This window comes from Rhinolophus ferrumequinum, chromosome 11 (genome assembly GCF_004115265.2).
Source record: "Rhinolophus ferrumequinum isolate MPI-CBG mRhiFer1 chromosome 11, mRhiFer1_v1.p, whole genome shotgun sequence".
NCBI classification, from domain to species: Eukaryota; Metazoa; Chordata; class Mammalia; order Chiroptera; family Rhinolophidae; genus Rhinolophus; species Rhinolophus ferrumequinum.
Window position 1 is genome coordinate 13,892,367 of NC_046294.1, and position 20,131 is coordinate 13,912,497.

Below are 20,131 nucleotides of genomic sequence, written 5' to 3' on the forward strand. Positions count from 1 at the left end.
TAGACAGGTCATGAAAAATTCACTTTTTTCTTGAATATAAAATATATATGACGTACATAGTGAGAAAAATAATAAACACTAAAGAAATACGTGCTAACTATAGAAAATACACGACAGAAAAAAGAAATAAAAATAAGCCATAAACTGACCACTTACATTAATCACTGTTAAGTCTTTAGTGTATTTATTTCCTTTCAGTCTCTTCTATATACATTATAAAATGTATATAAAATGTTGGAATCATACTGTATATAGCTCTGTCAACATTTTCCCATGTCACTAAGTTTTTTTAAAATATAGTTGTTAATGGATACTAATATTGTGCTACATGGATATATTATACTTATTTCATTATTCCCGTAATGAATATGGGATATTTATGTCGTTTCAAGGTTTCTTGTTTTGTTCTGTTTTTTAACTTAAAAAAAAAAGTATTCTGAGGTAGTACATTTAATGCTCGCAATTCTCAACAAGCTTGTCACAAACCTGGGAACCAGATGTCAGGCTCACACCACTATCTGCGCTGATCTGGGACTTTTTCTCCTCTGTCTCACCAAGGTCGAAGACAGGTTTGATTACTTCAGGCCCTGAGTAGGGGAAGACGTGTGTTAGCCAGCACACAAAGGCGAGGGGCAGGCTGGTTAAAGGAGTGGGAGAGCGGCACAGCCTGGTCCCAGACCTTTCAGCACGTCCCAGTCACCTTTCCAGGGATGCCCCACATCCCCGGCCCCACGGGAAGAAGTCGTCCCCAGATGCTTTAACAACCAAGTAGGAAAACTTAGACGTGGCCTCGAGGGATTGTACAGTCACCTTATCAAACTGAGAAAATTCTGAGCACATCATCCTAAAACAGAAAAGCTCCACAAATGCCTAAACCTCATTCCACTGCACTCAGAGCTTCACTGGTACCTCAAACTATTTAAGGGTCCCCACGTCACTCAGTGCTTCCCAAACAAATGTGTCTAAAGGGGCTAGAAAAGGATAGGCCCAATGAGACAGAGAAACATCAGCTGTTACCACGGACACTACTTACCCCCAACCCTACAACTTCCACATTTGAGATAAAAACCACCCCATTTCCCCCACCCACCCACATGATATGGCAGAAGGACAGAATGACAGAAAGCAAGAAAGCGTGCCTAGGCAAGCCACCAGAGAGAGTTGGGAAGCTACAGACTCAACACGGAGGGACAGCAACCATCTCTGCCAACTGTGCCCACAGGCCTCCTAGTGGGTGAGGGAGGTATCAGCCAATGAGGGACACTGAAATAGGCAAACGTCCTCCCCACCAACTCTGAGGCAATAGCGAGCCAAGTTCTAAGGGGTTTTACTCAGCAGACGCCTGGGTTACAGCCTGATTGCTCTGAGGGGAAGGGGAAAGCAGCAGCCTACAAGCCACATACCTCTACGGCACGTACCACCTACCTGCTTTCATTGCCAATACCCCCCAGAGCCAATGTGGGGTGGGGCCGGCAAAGGGAGCCTGCCCCAACTGGGCCTGGGGAGTTGGCAGGTATGGGAGACTTGGGAACAGGAAGGGGCATTTGGTCCTTACTCTGTTTTTCCATAGCTTTTTGCTTTTTCACTTCCTGGTGCTTGTTCCACAATTCTACCCCAGATGCAATGTAAGCAGGAGAGAAAGACAGAGAGAGTCAGAGGCTGGTCAGACAGACGCAATGGAAACCCACCCGCCCAAGTTGATTCAGTTTCAGACATAAGATTATAAATTGAGAGATAAAAAGAGATCTTCACTTTGGGGGGTTAAAAATCAAGCGATCTACTGCCTTCACCCCAACTCATGAACTACAGACTCCAAGTTCCGGACTACCCTCAATGTGGCAGTAAAGGCCTGCGGAGCGTTAGAGCTCGAAGAGCTTTCAATCAAGCGTCCCTTGGCAGGAGGAGACTGACCCTCAAGAGGCCGGAGCACGTGCTCAAGAGCAGGTAACTTGGGATCAGTTTAAACCTCCACCATACCACACTCTCTGCCCAGGGAGCTGGGCAACGGCAATATTTAAAGATTCCAGTTAAGAGAGATGATCACCTTAAGCAGCCCAAGGGTTTTCAGAAGCACGAGCACAAATCTGTTTGATTCACTGGATGGGACAGAGTCCACTCATGCAGGCAGTTGGCATCCCTCCTTGTTGCTACGAAAAAACCCAACTCACCCTCAGAACCAGTGCCTGTGCTAATAAGAGACCCGTTCTTAGCCAGTCATCTGGAAATCCAGTAGAGGTAACAGAGAACATTAAATGGTCAAGAATAGCATCTTCGTAGGGGTAAAGAAAAGAGAACAGCGATCATAACGATTCTTTTTCTGGAAAAACTTTAGCGTCCACTTAGTTCAATCCCCTCATTTTCCAGATGAGGAGATGGAGACCCTGAGAGGGGAAGTGATTTCCCCAAAGTCACATTCCTAGTTGGGGCAGGTCAATACATTTTCTAGAACATCACATCAGGCAGGAGAAAGACAGGGATGGTTGCCTCTAGAACAGTCGTTTGCTGGCTAGAGAAGAGCAGCTCCCCTAAAAGGGAAACTGGTCCCTCACTATCATTTACGGGAGCATAAGGCAACTGCTAATGTTTGCGGCAAAGAGGCATCAGCTAGAAGCATACTGCCCGGGGACCTAACACAAGGAAAACGAAGACACAACCTAGATGACTCAAGGTCAAGTAGGGAGTGAGTCAAACAGGTGACACCCAGAGAGCTCACTGGGCCCTGCCTTAGTGGGAATGGAGAAACACCAAATGTAAACAAGCTCTTAATCTAAAAGTCCAGTAAGGAAAGGGTTCAAGAAAAGCTGACTCAGAATCTACACCTTGAGGTCCAAAACTCAGGAAAATGGGGTTGCCGGACACAGCCCAGAGGACCAAATGTGAGGGCAGCAAAATGGCCGCATGGGGGAAAACTGGCTTTAGAGACCATCATTTTATAGCCCAAAGATGCATCTATAACTTCCTTGTCACTTCCAGGAGCTCATGTGGCCTCTCCACTATGTGAAGAAATCCAGATGGAAATAAAAAGAGGGACCAGGAGTACAGCTCAGACACCCTACTAAGCCTCACTGGGCCTCTAAGTGAAACTTCCATGTTAAGACGTAGGTGGGGGTGGCTGTAAATGAAGCATAAGGGATAGAGAAGTGTAAAGAAGTATCATTTGAAATGGACACAGATCTATGTCCCTCTCTAGAAAGCAAAGCATGGGAAAGAGAAAGGCAGGATTCTGGATGAATTGAAAGGAAGGAGGGACATTTAAGAAGCCAGAACCCCTTCCCCACTCCAAACACAGTGATACATACCAACAGACGCTACAAAATTCTCTTCCTTTAAACTTCTGGTGTCCAGTTCCTTGGGACCCTTTCCTGTAGCACTTGGTGCCCGAGGTCCCAGCTGGGGAACTCTTAGCTGTGCCATCGCCTTTGGGTCTCCCCGCCCGGCCAGGCCAAGATCCTTGCCAACTGGTGTAATTACAGTCTCTGTTGGACTTCTCTTCCGCTTGTCTGGTTCTGAGGAAAAGATCAAATATATGGGAAGAGGTCAAAAGAGATAGTGAGAATCAAGGTATAGAAATGAGGTGGGAGAAGCAAGAACACAGGAGGAGGTGGAATGGATGAAGTATAAGGAAAGAAAAACTGACATCTTACTTTTCATGGCAGAAAAATACTCATTACATACAGACATGCACTAGAAAAAGTAAAATCCCAAAGCCTGATGGGAAGTAGCTTGGCACTGGGGAATTTGTCAGGGGGACAAGTGCGTTTTCTTCAGAGACAAGTGGGAGAGTGGTGGTCAGCATGCTGCCCGGCTGGTGCGACGCTTACCTTTGCTATAATAGTGGGTCTGCGCGATCTCCAGAAGGCCGAAGATGCTGGCCATGCCGCCGAGACCTGCGTGGGCATAGGACTGCTCCAGACTGAGCACCGTGCACTTGAGCAGGTCTAGCATTCCCTTGTACACCTTTCGGCTGATCTCCTGCAACAATAACCCAGGGGCTAGAGCTGGCAGCACTGCCTCTGGTGTCCGTGTCCCTCTTCCCAGCTGACTCTACGTCCCAAGCCCAAACACTGACCACATCTGGGATGACGTCCTGCCGGGCATCGTCCTCTGACTGCACGGTGCGGTTCAGCTTGCTCAGGACGAAGACTCGCAGCTGCTCGCTCTCCAGCAGCCGTCGCACCTTTTTCATGTTGAGCCAGCCAACCCCCTGGCCATCCAGCACGCTGTGCACCACCTCCTTCAGGAACTGCTGGTTCTCACTGTGGGTTCCACAGACCACTCCTGTGGTCATAAGCTCTTTTGCAGAGCACCCCCCCGCTTCACCAGACTAGGTCTGCCTCCAGGGGCAACACACAAAGCCGTGTCCACACGTCCCCTTGCACTGCATCCTCAACTCTCCAGGGAGCCTGGTTTGCCCAACTACCCACCGCTGCTGCCTCAACACTGTGAGCTATTACTGCTGCACAGGGATTGAGTCAGGATGGGAAGTGCTGGCAAGAGCTGATTTCATCTACCCACTGAGAGCTTCTGACCCACTCTTGAGAGTCCCGCAAGTCTGGTACAGGAATCGCTACCTCTAGCCAAGAACTTTTCGAACAGCTCTGCCATTTATTACCTAGAATTGCTGGATCGACCCTGGGGTGATGGAGGCTCTCTCTTCACTGTTGGGCTGTGTTTAATGACAGATGACTTCTGGTCCACTAAGGCCCTCCTGTTTCCTATAGCCGGGAAGGTAGGAATGAGAGACGTCACTTCTGTAGTCCAGTAGCGAGTGTCAGCACAGTCCTGGGCAGCCAGGTTCCACACCCATTTCCCAGAGGGCTGGGTGAGGGTGGCACCGGGGCATCACACACAGGTAGAAACCAGCCATGGCAATGTGGAAGGAGTGGGGATGGACACTCAGGCCACTCCACATGCACCAGCAGTATGCCCCATGGGCAAGCATGGGCGTCACGGGGGGGGCGGGGCAAGGCAGGTCACTCATGTGATGCCGCTTGCTCCATGAGGAGGATGGCCTCAGGCAGGCACAGAAGATGCTAGGAAAAAAAGATCATGCACAGCTCACGGGCAAGACCCACCTTCACCACTCCCGGGGCCGGCTTCAGTAACAATCTCCATTAGAGTATTTAGCCCAAATACTGGGACACAAAATACACAATTAGTAGGTGCACACCACAATACCACACCCCTTGTACCCCTCAGTGGAGCTGTAAGTCAGGTAATCTAAGCATTCTCCCAAAGCTTAGTGCACATAACCTTGGCTCTTAGGCACCTCAGAGCTGGAAGCCAAGTGACTAGGAGATAACCAAAGACCATCCCTAAGACTACGGCCTCTCAAAGCCAGGGGCAGGGTAAGTGACACAGGAGCCTCCAGCTACTACTAAACAGGCACATGCAAGAAAGAGGGACCGTTGGTTTTCATGAAACATCTAGCACAGGGGTCAGAGGGCCTGCGGGTGTGCAGAGGGAAGAGCCCCGTCTTGCAGATGCTGTCATGGGAAGTGGGGCGGAGGCGTGAGGATGGGAGGTGGGGGGAGTGCCCAGTGCAGCAGATGAAGAGAAGCGTCAGCATGCAATGGAAGCCCGTCAACTGTTCTCTTCAACCGCATCAAATGAACGCCAGCGACACTGACACCTGCCAAGCCATGTGTGGATTCCCTCTACAGTGCTCGTCAGTTCCCTACACCACTAGCTCTGAGGTCCTTTTGCCCTTCTAGCCTATGTTCCCACCCCCCAAAAAACATTCCCTAGGTTCCTGACATTTTTAATCACTGGGAAGAGACGTCAGTTAAAAAATACATGGAGCTACTTCTCACTGCTTTCTACTGTGATTAAAAATTTCAGCTCGATATCCAGAGGAAACAAACAAAAGTCAAGAGTACATTCAGAAGAGACCCTCAAACTGTCAGAGATCGCTAATGAAAATCAAGTAAGGTCTCAACTGCCCCTAGAAGCCAACCGATATCACCTGGCCCACTCACAGGCCCAAAGTAGACATGAAGCCAAAGAAAGAGGCTTCTTGACTCTAAACACTGCCAGCCTCTTGACAACCATCCCCAGTGGGCCAGCTCCTTGGGACAGTTTGTCCTAAGTTCACGCAGTAGGAACCTGGCAGGTAACTGGTGACACCAAAAGATTCCTACGTTAATTATGGACCTCGCACCAAGCTCCCCTGGCAGCAGCAGTAACCCCAGTTACCACTATCCTAAATGACGTAACAGGGCCTTCTCTTTAACCACACAGACAGTTTCCATCTGAAATCCAGCAAGAGCCCACGATGTGCAGGTAGAGCCATGAGAAGCGAGATGAGGGGCAACCACCAGGTCAAAAGATTCATCATACACAGGGCTCCTGACAAGCACCCCCAGGTCTGAAACATTTCTCAGAGAGTCCTGGCTTGGCCAGAGGCCGGGAGTTACCTTTCAGACTGGGGAAGGGCGTGGTCTTGTCCCGAGCACCTTTGGTGGGCAGTGTGAGGTTTGAAAGACTGAAGCTTGTACTGTGGTTCCGATATAGGCTGCCTATCAAGGGGAGTGTGTGAGAGCAATGAGTTAGGGGATAAAGAATCAAAGCATTATACTCCGATGACTGTATCATCATCTTCACCTTCCTCCTTTTCAAACAATCCCAGTGCCTCATCTATCTTAGAAAAGACCAAGTCTAACTTAGGGCAAACAAAAGGGCCACTGCCAAGATTGCTCAAAACCCAATAGCACCTTTTTCTGGCTGCCTCCCATGACAACACTCGAGTCTCATCTACTGCTGCTCTGGCATGAAAGCCGGCAGTTGATGGGCTTCTGGTCTGAAGTTGGTGCCGTCTGGCCCTCTCCCCTCCTCCCTGCCCCAGCCGAGCTTCTGAAAAAACTCAATCACAGTGATCTCCTATGTTGGTTTGCCCTGGTGCTTAGTCTGCCTTCAATCTTTAACTGACACCACCCCTTATTTCTGGAAATATTCTCTATGCACAAAAGTCAACCTCGTATACAATGTTCAAAGCGTGTTCGTGAAAAAGTCCTTCACCAGACAAAGAAGATATGAGATGTATACCCAAATCAAATCTGACTAAAATATTCCCACAAAACATATGCACAAGTGTATGACTTTTAATATGATTATTTTTCAATTGACCAGCTATCTTACCAGAAACAGACTGAAACCTCCAGGTGTAAAGATAACGATTAATCTGTCCCTGTTCTTTATTGACCCCCTGAAAATATCTTATTCAGTGTCACCCAAACGACCTGAATGGGGCTTGGTAATGCTAGCCCTAGACCTGAAGTTCTAAGCGGCATCTGCCGTGGGCAGGTCCTACTGGAGAGAGTGGGACAGAGGCGTGAGAGAGCCGAAAGTACTTACTGGCAAAAGACATGATGCCCCCGAAGCCCTCGGTGCTGTTGTTGGAGACGGTGGAGGTGGGAGAGCTCGCTCGAGAGTCTGACTCTGCATCGGAGTCGCTTGCCAGTTTCAAGCTGTTGGGCCGCAGCAGCCTTTGAGCCCTTGAACGCACAGTGGCACCTATGAGCCCCCGGCAGGGGAACCTGATCTTGGGCATGTGGGCCTGACGCTACACTGCAGTCACCGCTCCCTTCCCACATCTCGAAACACCTAGGTCAAAGCTTCACCCTCTGGGGGTGGCAGGACCACGAGAGCATTCAGACTTCTCAGACTTGCTGAGTAACCCTCGCCCAGGGTCCACTGTGGTGAGGTCCTTCAGTCACCCATCTAGAAGGAATCCCCAGGCTCTCACCGATTGCCACTGACATGTTGGCTGAATCGGGGAGTATAACTTTCCCCCTGCTCATCCTCATCTTCCTCAGGGGGAAAGCCATATTGGGGCTCGAAGTATGGGTTGTCATAGGTTCGCCGGCGCACTGACCCCTCTCCAATTTCTGTCTGACGCCTGTCCACGCCCGATTTGCCAACGCTGGGAGGCACGGGAGGGAGGGGTCTGCAGAGGCCTCCTGCCGCCTTATCATCCATCTCCGCTGAGTCAGCAGGTGCCTAGGGGCCACATTAAATGAAACGTCATCAGCTGGTGCCCAGTGATGCCTCCCCATATTCTCAGTTTGGCAGGGCCAAGCCAGGTCCGTCAGATTCCTATCCTAAGGGATGTGTCAGGAAAGGTCTCTGTGACCATCCCCGCTCTGTCCTCACAAACCATGCCAAGGGGAGCTTCGCTAACCCCTGAACAAAGCCTAGTGACCTCCTTCTGGGGTCAAAACGCTATCTCTTAGGCTCTTAGCTATAGTACCTATGGAAAGGAAGAGAGGATGATAGCGAAGAAGCCAATTAAGTTAATAGCTTCATCCTAGCTTCCTAAGAGCAGTGAGGTCCCCAGCCCAGCCATCCTCACGTACAGAACTGGCTCCGTGGACGGTGGTGCTGGGGCTGCTGCTGGCGGCGGTGCTGGAGCGCGGTGGGGGGTTTTCCTGCGAGTTCTCGCTGTCTGGGCCAGGTTCCTCTGCTTCCTTCTGGTTCTGCAGCTCGTCAATCTTCACCTCACTGGCATCTCCCAAGGCCGCATGTGTCAGAGGATCCACGTCTGCCAAAACCCAAGGGTGGCAGGTATAGCCCACACCATCCCAGAACCCCAAACCCTGCCCAGTGGCCAGTTCCCTCAAGCACACTTACTAGGAGTATCACCATTGATGTCACATTTCATCATTTCACTAACAAAGTCACCAAGGGAGGAGTAAGAAGAGCTTGAGTCATCATACTCCATACTATCACTGCCACTGCAGAGTGAAGAGCACACAAACAAAAATAAAACATAAAGAAGGGGCGGGGGGTAAGAATCAACCATCAGCATTAGGAAAAGTAAACAGAGGATCATCACCCTTAACTCAAGGCCAGGGAACAATATAAAATAAGGAAGCGAACACAAAACAATCAACCAAAATATAACCCAAGGCTTTGCATGCGGATGTCTAACTCCCAGGAAGTTTTGTCATTGTGCTACATACAAGCTAGTGAGAGCCTCTTTACCTTAAAAGGCTGTTTTGCTGCCATAGGGGACTGCTCACCTGTCATCAGTGGGCTCAGAATCGGAGTCACGCTCTGGGGGCACACTCAGCGCCTCCGCCAGCTGGGAATTGCCATCATAGACTCGATAATGGATGGGCTGCAGCTGGTGAGCATACCACTTTGGCTTGTCACCGATCAGAGCCGGATCAAACATGTCTACCCAAAGAGGAAGAAGAACAGAGTTAGAAACAAAGGGTGGGGAGGGGGAGCAAGCAACACCGAGAAGAAAGGTAGAAAAAGTCTAAAGCAAAACAGGAATGGAAGGGGCAGGCCAGAGATGGGAAAGGGCGAAAGGGAAGGGAGGAACCATGAGGAGGACACGGCCAAGGTGGAGCAGAGAACAGGGCGGGGGACTCACTGTTGTGAATTCGCTGAAAGGCATAGTTGGTGGGGTTAAGGATCCATTCCCCAAAGTACTCCACAGCCTGAGTCCTGGCCAATTTCTCAGCGAAAGGAGTCTGCCGGGGACGTGAGGCTAGAAAGGAGCCAGCCTGAAAAGCTACCACAGGCCGCGGGAAGAGACGCAGGGTGCGCGTGTGCATCTGAAAGCCCTGCAGCACGTTGGGGGAGTTGAAGAAACGGACCATGGCCACTCTGGGGAAGACAGGGAGATGAGATCGTCTGAGCCCCACACCCCGCAGAGTGAGGATCCCTCCAATCCAAGGTCTCAGACCACCTCCCTTAGCCATCAGTCTACGGGCTTCCAACATTAGGGGAGAGAGAGCTTAAAGAATCCCCAGTCCTCTTCCTCACTCAAGGCCTAAAAGGCCTGACAGTATGACGAACTATTTCTTCTCTTTGCTTTTACTCAGGTGGCAAATATAACCCAGTATCACGCATATTTCATATATAAAGAAACTCTGGCTGAGGAAGTAGTCTGCCCCTAAGGTCACTGTGTAAGCAGAGACCAATTTAAGAGCTCGTGAGTGTGTCATCGGCTTGGTCGTACCTGGTGGCGACATCCACAGAATCCACGTCATTGCCATAGATGAGAGGGTTGAATTCAGTGGACGGTGTGGACTGCAGGTCATTAGAAGGCTTTCCCAAGAGAAGGGGGATCTCCTGGCCCTCATGGAATTTCTCCAGATTGAGGATTGGCTGGGTGTTGAGACTCATGCTGGCGAGGGCCTGTGGAACAACAAGAAATCCCTCACTGAAAGCAGATTCCTGGGCAGCTCATGTCCCAGGAAAGAGCCTTCATATGAGATATAAGGATCCACGTATTTTAACCTGATCAAACTGAAGTCCAGGCCAATAGTTTTCAAATTTATTTTAGCCATGAAATCTTGTTTTTCAATTGAAAGCCATGTGGAAATATAAACAATTGAAATCTCAGCTTCTCTGAAGGACGAGGAACAGAGAGCCTCACGTGCTGTTGCTTCCAACCTCAGTCAGCCTGTGACTCCAGGGGGCAGTTTGAAAACCACTGGTCTACACCAGCGAGCTTCTTAAATGTTAACGAGCATTGAAATCACCTGGGGACGTTGTTAAACTGCAGATTTTGAGGCAGCAGGTCTGGGGAGATCCTGCACGCTTACCAAGCCCAGGTGACACTAGTGCTGGTCCACGGACCACACTTTGAGTAGCAGGGGTAAGAATACAGGATCAATGAGCCCACGGACCTTAGCTCCGACCAACATTTAAAGTACAGTTCCATTTATCAACCTCCCCACCTCAGTCATACTACAGCAATTGTCAAGAATGAAAAAACACAGCAAAGGAAGACAACAGCTAAAGAACTTTCTGAACTTGCAACCCTCACAGACTGCAGTCACAAGACATCACATTATATCAGCAGTGGTGAAACAAGTGAGAGGGATGATACACAATGATCCATTTAAATCCAAGCAGATTATCATCTAGAGGTACTGCTAAGCAACTCAGACAACACAGAGAGAGATTCCTGAAGAGCCTTCAAATGAGAGCAGGGACTGCTAAAAAGAAAGAACTACCTACTGGTGGTCCTACGTTACACATACAGCAGGGCAAAGGAATGGGGCCTCGGCAGTTTTACCTGCAGGTACTGTGTTCAGCATGCAGAAGAAGAAGAAAATCAACGAAAAATACATTTAAGGCATTGCTCAAAGAAGGAATTTTTTTTTTTTTAACTTTTAAAAATTTATTTTAAGTGTGTTTTTCCAGGACCCATCAGCTCCAAGTCAAGTAGTTGTTCCAATCTAGCTGTGGAGGGCGCAGCTCACAGTGACCCATGTGGGGATCAAACTGGCAACCTTGTTAAAAGCACTGCACTCTAACCAACTGAGCTAATTGGTCGCCCCCAAAGAAGGAATTTTTGAAAAAAGGATTCTGTTGGGACCTTGGAATCAATTCAAGAGGAAAACACAAAAAAGAGCCAGGTTGTCCTAACTCCTTCTTTACAAGACTGAGAATGATTCAAGGCCATAAAAAACAGCAGACGTGACAAGAAATGGAAAGTGAAAGGCTGTTTTATTCAGCATTATAAGCATCAGAGAGTAGGAGGGCGTACAATGAATGAGAAGGAGTGTGAAAAGCCCTCTCTGAGATTCACCCTGCCATCCAGAAATGGGTTACACCTCCTAAGCTCACCCAAGGTAAACAGTACCTCCTCTACTTAAAGCCTGAAAGGAAACTGGCTCCTACAACAGCTGTCTGCCTACAACAGTCCTACAGCAGCTCTTGCTCCCCTTCCTTTTCTTCATTCTTCACCTACCTGCTTTAAGTGTTTTTTCAATTCTAATGACTCTGGTTCTGGCAGGACAGGTAGCACTTCTGCATTGGTGGGAGCAATCACCTACACCAGAGAAAAGATAAAACGCATGACCTTAGAATTTAATTGCTCAGGAGTTTCTCTTATTAAGTAACAAGAACAGGAAGTTTTATATACAATATTATACATACATGAATACAGACATCGTATACCAACATATACGAAATATATATATACGTATATATATACACACGTATGTGATATACATACACACCTGAAAAAAAATATACCTAAGTATTATTGGTGACTATCCCTAGATAAGAGGCTTATGGTTTTTATTTACTTCTTTATACTTACTTGTATTTTCTAAAGGTCTTACAATGAACGTATACAAGGACTTCCTACCAAAGTTTGTACTCACACTGCAGAATATTAACATACATTTTTAAAAGTCTGCACTCAAAGACAGTTTCTTACTAGAAACTAAACCCCAAGAAAAGCATTAGATGATCTACACCACATGTAATGGTCCCGCAACCACAACTGCCCTCCCACTCTTAGATGCAGGGGAGCACATAATTCTGGCAAAACTAAATCTTGTAATTCTTTGAGTCCCAACGAAGGGCCTATAAACTAATAAAATAAAAGCAGGACTTAAGCATATATATATATATATATATATACACACATACATACACACACATACGTATATATATGTGTGTGTTTGTGTGTGTGTGTATATATATATACACATACATATACATATATATATGTGTATATATATATATATATATATTTCCCCCTCAATGACTCACACAATAGAAAACACCCACTAACTCAGGACCTTCCTGGGAGTAACCCAGGAAAACAGAACACGATCCTATTCTAGACCGTACAATGCCTCAGACAAGAACCTCACCCGACTGCTGTCCAGATCCACTAGCCATACATCATCAGGCATTTTGAAGTCCAGTTTGTAGAGGAAGAAGCTGGCAGGGACACCGATGATGTACGGCGTTGGAGCCAACAGCAGCTGTGGAAAGGATGAAGCAGATAAGAAACAAAAATAAAACCTACCATGATCACTTATCAAGTCAGGGTTTTTCTAGTTAAAGAAAAAAATCCCTTTTCCAAAACCCTTAAGCACAGATGTGTTTCAAAATTTAGAATTTTTCAGATTTTAGAAAGGGAACAGAGCGTATTCTGCATATTCTGTAATACCTGTAAGTGGTGTAGCCAGTAGCCTACAATCATTAACATGAACGGTGACAAATAAAAACCATAAATAGCATAGGTTTTGTCACCAACTGAGTTCTAGGCAGGTCAGATTTTGCAAACAAATAAGTGGTGATAAGGGATTGAGGACCAGTACAACTTTACAACTTCTCCCCCAGAGCTGGCCAGAGTTGGAAGACAGTGGTTACAAAGACAGAAGACACCTTGCGACTCACCTGCTCTGCTGATGCCATACAGGTGGGCAGCAGTGGGATAACAGGAAACATATACTCCAGGGGGTAGATCATTGCCACAAATGCCATCACAGACATGGACAGTGCGTTGTAGTCTCGGGACTGTAGCACCACCTGTCACCAGCCGTCACCATAAGGATCACGCGACAGCGTAAATAAGGTCATGAGCAAACAGCTTCCAATACTACAAATTCATTCCTGTCTCACCATGCCCACAGCTCCAGGAGATTAGTTCCCACAATTATCACTGCTCTGTGCCCGCCTTTACCTGCCACCTCCCATCCCAAGCCCCACAGCAATCCTCCCTCAAATCACTCATGTTCCTCGTTCTTGTACCCCCAATCCCAGGACCACTCTTTGGAATAGAACTACTGATATTTCCAGAGAATTAGGTGAATATAGTAACAGGGAATTCAGCTGAGTGGCAAGCCCTCTGAATACATTCCACGTGACACCAGTACCTTAATTCAACCCACACCTACTGAGTACTTGCTATATACCTGGCATCATGTTACTGCCTGGAGATGAAAAGCTGAAAAAGATGTAGTCCCTCTCCTCAAAGAGCAGGGTCTGCCTCTGCCATATTGCAAAGCTCCTTCTCTAACGGTCCAGAAAGCTGGCCCTCTCACCTTGTGCTCTAACAGGATGCAGGTTAGCACCTGAAGACAGGCATCCACACCCAGAAGTTCCAAGGGAAGGTGCAGCGGGAAATCCACCAGGCTGAACCGAGAGGGGTCTGGGAGAGCAAAGGTCAGAGCCTGCTGGAGCTCCTGGGGCAGGACCTCAATGTCTACTCGCTTCTGCCCAGAGACGGGGACCGGGGAACGCAGCAGTCGATAGATCCAGGCCTCAATCTCTCGAAGGTCGTGCAGAAGGGCACTTGACCTCTCCTCCACTAGCAGTGATCCCGTAAAGATGCGCCACATGGTGTCCCTGCGGGGCCAACAGCAGGAAACGGACACGTGAGCCCCAGGAGCCGATACCCCACTGCAATCAATGTAACCACAGAGGGTATAACGGGGACCACTGGAAAAGCCCACCCTTTGGGCTCAGACCAGAGGGTACATACAAGGGTGAGAACAAGTGTAAAACTGTCCACATGGCAGCACTTGTCCTGCTCACCATGAAACACCAAATTCCTCAAGAGCACGCCAAACACAATTACGGTAGGAGGTCTAGTTCAGCAGCGGTCCTCTGCTTAAGGACTAACACACTACGCGAAGGACCTCAGACTTCAGAGGAAACTGCCTTTGCCCCTCATCTCTGACATGCTCCCCCTCCTCTGGGCATCTGTGGCAAACCATACCTTTGTATGCCTCGAGGGAGGCCCAGCTTCTTGCCCAGCAGTCGCTCGCTACAGCAGTCCACCATACGTTTGAGGGTGTACAGACACTCCCGGAAGGTGGAGAAGAAGGGGTAGTGGCTGAGCACGCACAGGGACGTCAGAGTACTGTTGCGGGAACGGCTCCCCGCCTTGGCCCGGCGCTTTCCACGAGGAGACTGGTTCACATCAGGGGTGGAGTCAGTGCTGGGGGGCTGCAGGGACGAGCCACTCTCCGAGCTCTCGGTGCCAAGCTCTTCTGAGGCACAGCTGGCCCGGGCTCCGTCCTTCCCCCGGGACCCTGCTCCAGCTTCCCCCTTTTCCTTAGGCATTCGCTTCTGAAAGGAGCGGTAGAAGTTAACACAGATGCCATAACGCGTGACTCCAGTGTCCTTGTCAGTGAGGGTGAAGACAAAAGAGGTGTCATCCCGCAGGCTCATGCGCCGTTGCCGCACACTCAGACAGCCCTCGGGCTGGCAGAAAAACACTACGTCTGGGGGCAGGGGAAACTCGGCATGGTCCTCTAGCGGGTATCGCCGGAGCAGCTCTGGAGTCTGGGCCACACTGTCACTGCTCGGGTGCCTGAGGGACAGAAAAGACAAAGTCAGCAGCCTGAAGGGGTACGTACGGATGCTCTTACCACGGTCAACAAAGAAAGCTCCAAGTGCTATTTTGGATAAAGTGCCCTAACTGCAAGCCTGTGGAAAAACGTGGGTGCGTTTGCTACATTTAGCTGGTCGGCTAAAGGAGACCTGCGCTGTCCTGGACACACCTGAAATGAGAGAGAAACTACGACAATCAAATGATCACTAACATCTGAAGGGAATTAGTGCCTTTCAAGGTATATTAGCTAACGAATGACCAAAAGAGCATACATATATGGATAGAAAAGGAGCACAATGTACTTTTCCTTTTTACAAAACAAGGTAGTTGGGGTATGTGGAGTATATTTCTTAAGATGACAAAGATGCTAATTAAGTGCAGACTTGTGTTCTATCTGTCCTTCCAGGCCACTACTCTCAATCCACCTGACTGTGTCATGTTTGCTGCTGGCATCAATGTTCCCATCAGAGTAAAATAATAGGGGAGGAATCAGATATGCAAACCGACAGGGGAAGGGGAATAACTGCAGAATGTGTGGCTATCCCAGATGACAAGACAAAAATCAGTCCCCGCTTGGTTACCTGGCGCCTACGATCACCAGATAGTCAAGTAACCGAGGACAGAACTTCTTCTTTTGCACCATGGTTCCAATTCATCAGTTCATCTCAGAGAAACTTCAAGGCACCAAGCAAGGAGTCAGCGTTCCCAGCAGGAATTCTGATACGATCTGAAAATCCAAGTCTAATAGGAAAAAAGTACTGATAAGATCCATCACTGTGCCTAAGGGACTCAGCGCTCTCAGCTTCATTCCAGCCAGAGGTATAGTTCAAAAGGTCTTCCATTTTAGTACAGAAGATAAGAGAACCTGACACTTTTCCCAGCCTCGAGTTCGGTCTAGGCTTAGGAGCTTGCAGAGTCAAATGTCAAGAAGCAGGATAAATAATGGCGCACCTCCCCACCCCTACAAACCAGTTCCTTCCCAGCCTTGCCCCTGGGGCTCTGTTTCTGAAAAAAATAAGTCCAGTTAGTCTAATCTGGACCCAATCATTATGGTAACAAAAATTAAGTCACTTCCAGGACCGCCCCAGGGTAGATCAGGATCAAACCAGACTCTCTAATCAGCACGAATCTGCACTTCTTGCTCTAGATGGAAACCTAATTATTCTCTGCTTCCAATATTCTGCATTCAGCTTGATGTGAAACTACCATATAAACTGTATAGTTAATTGCACTCAGACAATGACAAAAGCTGGCTACTCTACCCTGTGCGATCTCAAATGAAGACTATCTATGCCCCACCTGCTTTATCTAAACCATTTTTCTTCCGTTTGCTTCAAGCAAAAAAGGGGCCCAGCAGCTCCTGCTACTAGCTCTGCCCTTGGTGCTGAATCATAGTCTTTCTTCTCTATTTTGGTCCCAGGATTGAAATCAGTAATACAATACATACCGATGAGGCCTTGTCCTTCTGTATCTTATAAAGATTAGGAATTAAATGTACAAATAACAAGATTTCTGCAAGGACAGGGAGAGGTGCTCAAGAGGAATTTCTAAACCATAGTGCAAAAATTAGGAAAAGCTTACATGGTCTGAATTATAATTTATTTCCTATTGGGGCTCCATACACGTCTGTAATAAAATGTTTCACTCCACTACAAGGCTATTTTCAGGGCTTCCAGAATTCCACTACTGTGCTCTACACATGGCCACACTAAGACCTTGCCCACTATACACACCGAGAGAATCCCATTACGTTACACAAACATTCACACACCACTCCCTTCTTTGCTGCTTCGCGTACTCCCATACACACAGACAGACACGCTTCCTGTATGCTTAAGGTCCTGTTTGATTCAGATAACGAGTAGTTCTATCTTTTTTCTCCCCTACTTAATCATAAGAAAGACCTATTTGCAACACCTCTCAAATCCTCAAAATACTGCTCCCTCCTTTCTCTTGCTCCCAGTAGAGGACCTGCAGGTAATAGGATTCAGTTTAATCACCATAGCAACTCTGGCTCCCAGTACTATTTATAGCAGAGCCACAGCCCCTCCCCTGCTTGGTGACCGCACAGTGCTAGCAGCTGCTACTCCAGAGTCCCAGGGCCCATAACAATTCACTCTCCTGGAATATGGAGACACCTCTTTCACTGACAGCACCTGCTAAATATGTTCTCTTCTCCCCATCTGTCTTTAGTTAGCACTTTGTCCTGATTCTGGGGTTTTACGGCGGTATCTCCTTTCCACACTACCAAAACAAGCTCACAAGCATGCCATCCACTCCTTTCTAGGCATCACTGCCACCCAGAAAGTCCTTTGGTTCTCTCCACTGCTTTGGAGCCATGAGCATACTTCAGAAGGTGGTACACTGTTTCAGAGCTGAACTCAGTTCCTCACAAGCAGAAGAAGAAGGGAAGGGAAGCAGAAAAATGAGTTGGGAGACGGGTAAAAGCATAATTTGTTCTATAAAGAATTATGTGGAAAATACCAACGGTGAGAGCCAAAGTACAGTAAGTCCTCACTTAACGTCGTCAAGAGGTTCTTCAACTTTATGTGAAACGATGTGTAACAAAAACAATTGTACTATAGGTTAATTGGCATGAACAAGAGTTAAAAGTTCCTACAGCATCTCATCAACTTTATAACTACACGACGTTGAACAAAACAATGTTATTGAAGGACCTGCCGTAGCTTGAAATAAAACAGAATTTACAGCACCAGAGCTCAAGGCTAAGCCTTGAAAACTAACATTGAAAACCAGGAGCCCTTTCCTGTCAAAATCTCAATGATCACACCTGAAGCATCTTCTACTAATACATTAGGCCCATCAGGCCTCTCTCCAGCCCCTCTCCACTAGAAAATCATTTGCTAAAACTCAAGTCATTATCATGCTCTCCGGTGCTCATCTCCCTCCAGAGCCACGATGAGCCTGAGACCTTGTGACTATTCTAGCTACTAGCAATAGGATAGATTATTAGCCACACTCCTCTCTCATCAACAGTCACTGCCTTTGGTTATTCAGGCTGCACAAATAACCAAGGTTTTTTTCCTCCTCCCTCTTCACAAATCCTCTAACACCACTTATAAGTCACACTCCGTCTTCATACCCACCCAAGCGCAGACTCTGCCTCCTGTCTCAACCATATTTACTAATGCGGAGCCCCTGGTTCCTAGCTCCTATATTCCAAAAGCACGAAGCTCAAGATGCACACCTATCTGCTTAACTCCTACATCACCGTCCACTCCATTCAGACGCAGATTTAGAAGCCAAAGGCCTTTAAGTTAGCGATGTCTTTTCAGCCCACAAATGGTCACGTTAACCAGCCCTTTGGATTCGTCCCTCGTTTTGGGCAGGATGTCACAGTAAAACCACAGGAACCTGAGAGCGATATGACATCTATGCTGACGGGAGCACAAGAGGAGGGAGGCTCTCCTCCCCCTCCCCAGGCAGTGACCTTGCAAGTGCATCAGCACAGAATGGTCCAGAGTGGGGGAGAACGAAAGCGATGAGGCAGGTAACAGGCAGAGTTGGGGAAGAGGCGAGGACAGGAAAAGGAGGAAGAATTTAAAGATGCACGACGATGGGGAGGGAAGCGGTTGCAAGAAAGATTACACGGTGTCTCCACTCTTTAACAAGACAATTTTGAAACACCAAATTACAATTTTTTTTTTTTTTTTAAAGAACCAAACGTGGTTCTCCAAACCCTAACCAGAAATAAGGCGCATAGGCGCGCGCGCGGTGCTAATCCGGGGTCGGCCCCAGGCTGGACAGCTCTGCCCGCCCCCTCACCTGCTGGACAGTTCTTCTCCGCCCCGGAACCAGTGCCGCCGCCAGTCCGGCAAAAATCGAGCCCAGCAGCCTCGATCTGCGCCTAGGCCCGCAGCCTGCATCCCCTCGGCGGCTCCGAGTGCCCCCACTTCTAGCCCCGCCCCTTCTCTACGGACCCCCCAACTCGCTCTCGAGACCGCACGCACCCTCACGCTCCTTTTAAGGCCTCCTTAGAGACCCTTTCCTCCTAGAAACTGTTTTCTGTCAGAGCCCGTTTCCTTCTAGGAGCCTCGATGCCAAATACCCTTCAAGGGTTCCCAGTGGCCCGGACCCTCCTACCTCCCGAGCCTCAGGGGACCGGCCAGACCCGGCCGGACGTCCCCCGGCAGCGGAACGTCAGTCGCTCCCCGGCACGGGAACCGCTCCGAGCGCGCGCCAGTTCCGTGTCTGCACCGGGTGGGCGCGTACCACTTGGACCCAGTGATGGAGGGGAGTATGAGGGGGGCCAGGGGCCGTACCATTCACCCCCGGGGGGGAACAAGGCGGCACCAAGCCGAGCGCTGAAGGGTGGAGCCGACCTCCGGAGAAAGGCGGCTACGCACACACCTACCTATACGTGCGGGGGTGGGAACGCGAGGAGTAGCGCAGGGCCAACCCAGAGCTACTGTGTACCAAGGGGAGGACCCAAAGGAATGCCTTTTGTTTAGGTTGCGCAAATTTTAATTCGACATGGAAATAATGCCCATTGCAATGAAATGTGGATTAATTGGGAAGAGGCTTCTCAAGATACACTGCCCCTGAGATTTTCGACCGTTCCCTCCGTGTCTCACCTTTCTCTCCCTGCGCAGGGCTGGGCTGCAAAGCCAGCTGCCCTAGCGCTGGAGCCTACCAATTCAGGAGCAGCGGGGGGAATTGAGGCCGGAAGGCGCGGCATCACCTACACGGGGTGTGCTCCAAGGGAAGGGGCCGTGAGCGGCGCCGCGGTGCCCACTGGGAAATGGAGTCCAGTCCTGAGAGTCCCACCCCAAGACTGGACAGCCTGTCCCTGACCTCAGGAGATTTTTCTTCCTGTCCCACAGGGCCTGGAGGCCCAGAGAAGGGATTGTTGTGCCCTCTTTTTCAGATGCCAACGGAAAAACCAAGGCATTATACATGCGTGCACATGAACACAGGTACATGGCTGAGGTGCTAGTTCTGAAAGTTCAACACCTCCTCCCCCACCGAAAGACAACATGATCCCCCCTGGATCATGAAAGGGGAAGG

The 20,131-nt window shown here is 48.8% G+C and overlaps 1 protein-coding gene across 50 annotated transcripts in view; it reads right to left on the reverse strand.

Moving 5' to 3' along the window:
- MADD (MAP kinase activating death domain) overlaps window positions 1-19,388 on the reverse strand; it is a 37,501-nt gene extending 18,113 nt beyond the window's left edge. For 6 of the 50 annotated variants that reach the window (XM_033119479.1, XM_033119493.1, XM_033119478.1 and 3 more), the window contains exons 1-20: window positions 19,208-19,321; window positions 15,685-15,844; window positions 14,486-15,082; window positions 13,809-14,112; window positions 13,162-13,293; window positions 12,630-12,743; window positions 11,714-11,794; window positions 9,971-10,149; window positions 9,380-9,615; window positions 9,021-9,177; window positions 8,629-8,732; window positions 8,355-8,539; window positions 7,874-7,998; window positions 7,354-7,493; window positions 6,417-6,518; window positions 4,613-4,715; window positions 4,070-4,256; window positions 3,822-3,972; window positions 3,300-3,506; window positions 487-587 (exon numbers count right to left, since the gene is read on the reverse strand). In XM_033119479.1, the coding sequence (XP_032975370.1) occupies window positions 487-587; window positions 3,300-3,506; window positions 3,822-3,972; window positions 4,070-4,256; window positions 4,613-4,715; window positions 6,417-6,518; window positions 7,354-7,493; window positions 7,874-7,998; window positions 8,355-8,539; window positions 8,629-8,732; window positions 9,021-9,177; window positions 9,380-9,615; window positions 9,971-10,149; window positions 11,714-11,794; window positions 12,630-12,743; window positions 13,162-13,293; window positions 13,809-14,112; window positions 14,486-15,082; window positions 15,685-15,746 (3,267 nt within the window). In that variant the 5' untranslated portion in view covers window positions 15,747-15,844; window positions 19,208-19,321. Of the gene's footprint in view, window positions 1-486; window positions 588-1,555; window positions 1,610-3,299; window positions 3,507-3,821; window positions 3,973-4,069; window positions 4,257-4,612; window positions 4,716-5,075; window positions 5,136-6,416; window positions 6,519-7,353; window positions 7,494-7,744; window positions 7,999-8,354; window positions 8,540-8,628; window positions 8,733-9,020; window positions 9,178-9,379; window positions 9,616-9,970; window positions 10,150-11,713; window positions 11,795-12,629; window positions 12,744-13,161; window positions 13,294-13,808; window positions 14,113-14,485; window positions 15,083-15,684; window positions 15,845-19,207 lie in introns of those variants that run through there. The other 44 variants (XM_033119483.1, XM_033119457.1, XM_033119456.1 and 41 more) reach the window with 23 other exon arrangements.
- Window positions 19,389-20,131: the final 743 nt, after the last annotated feature.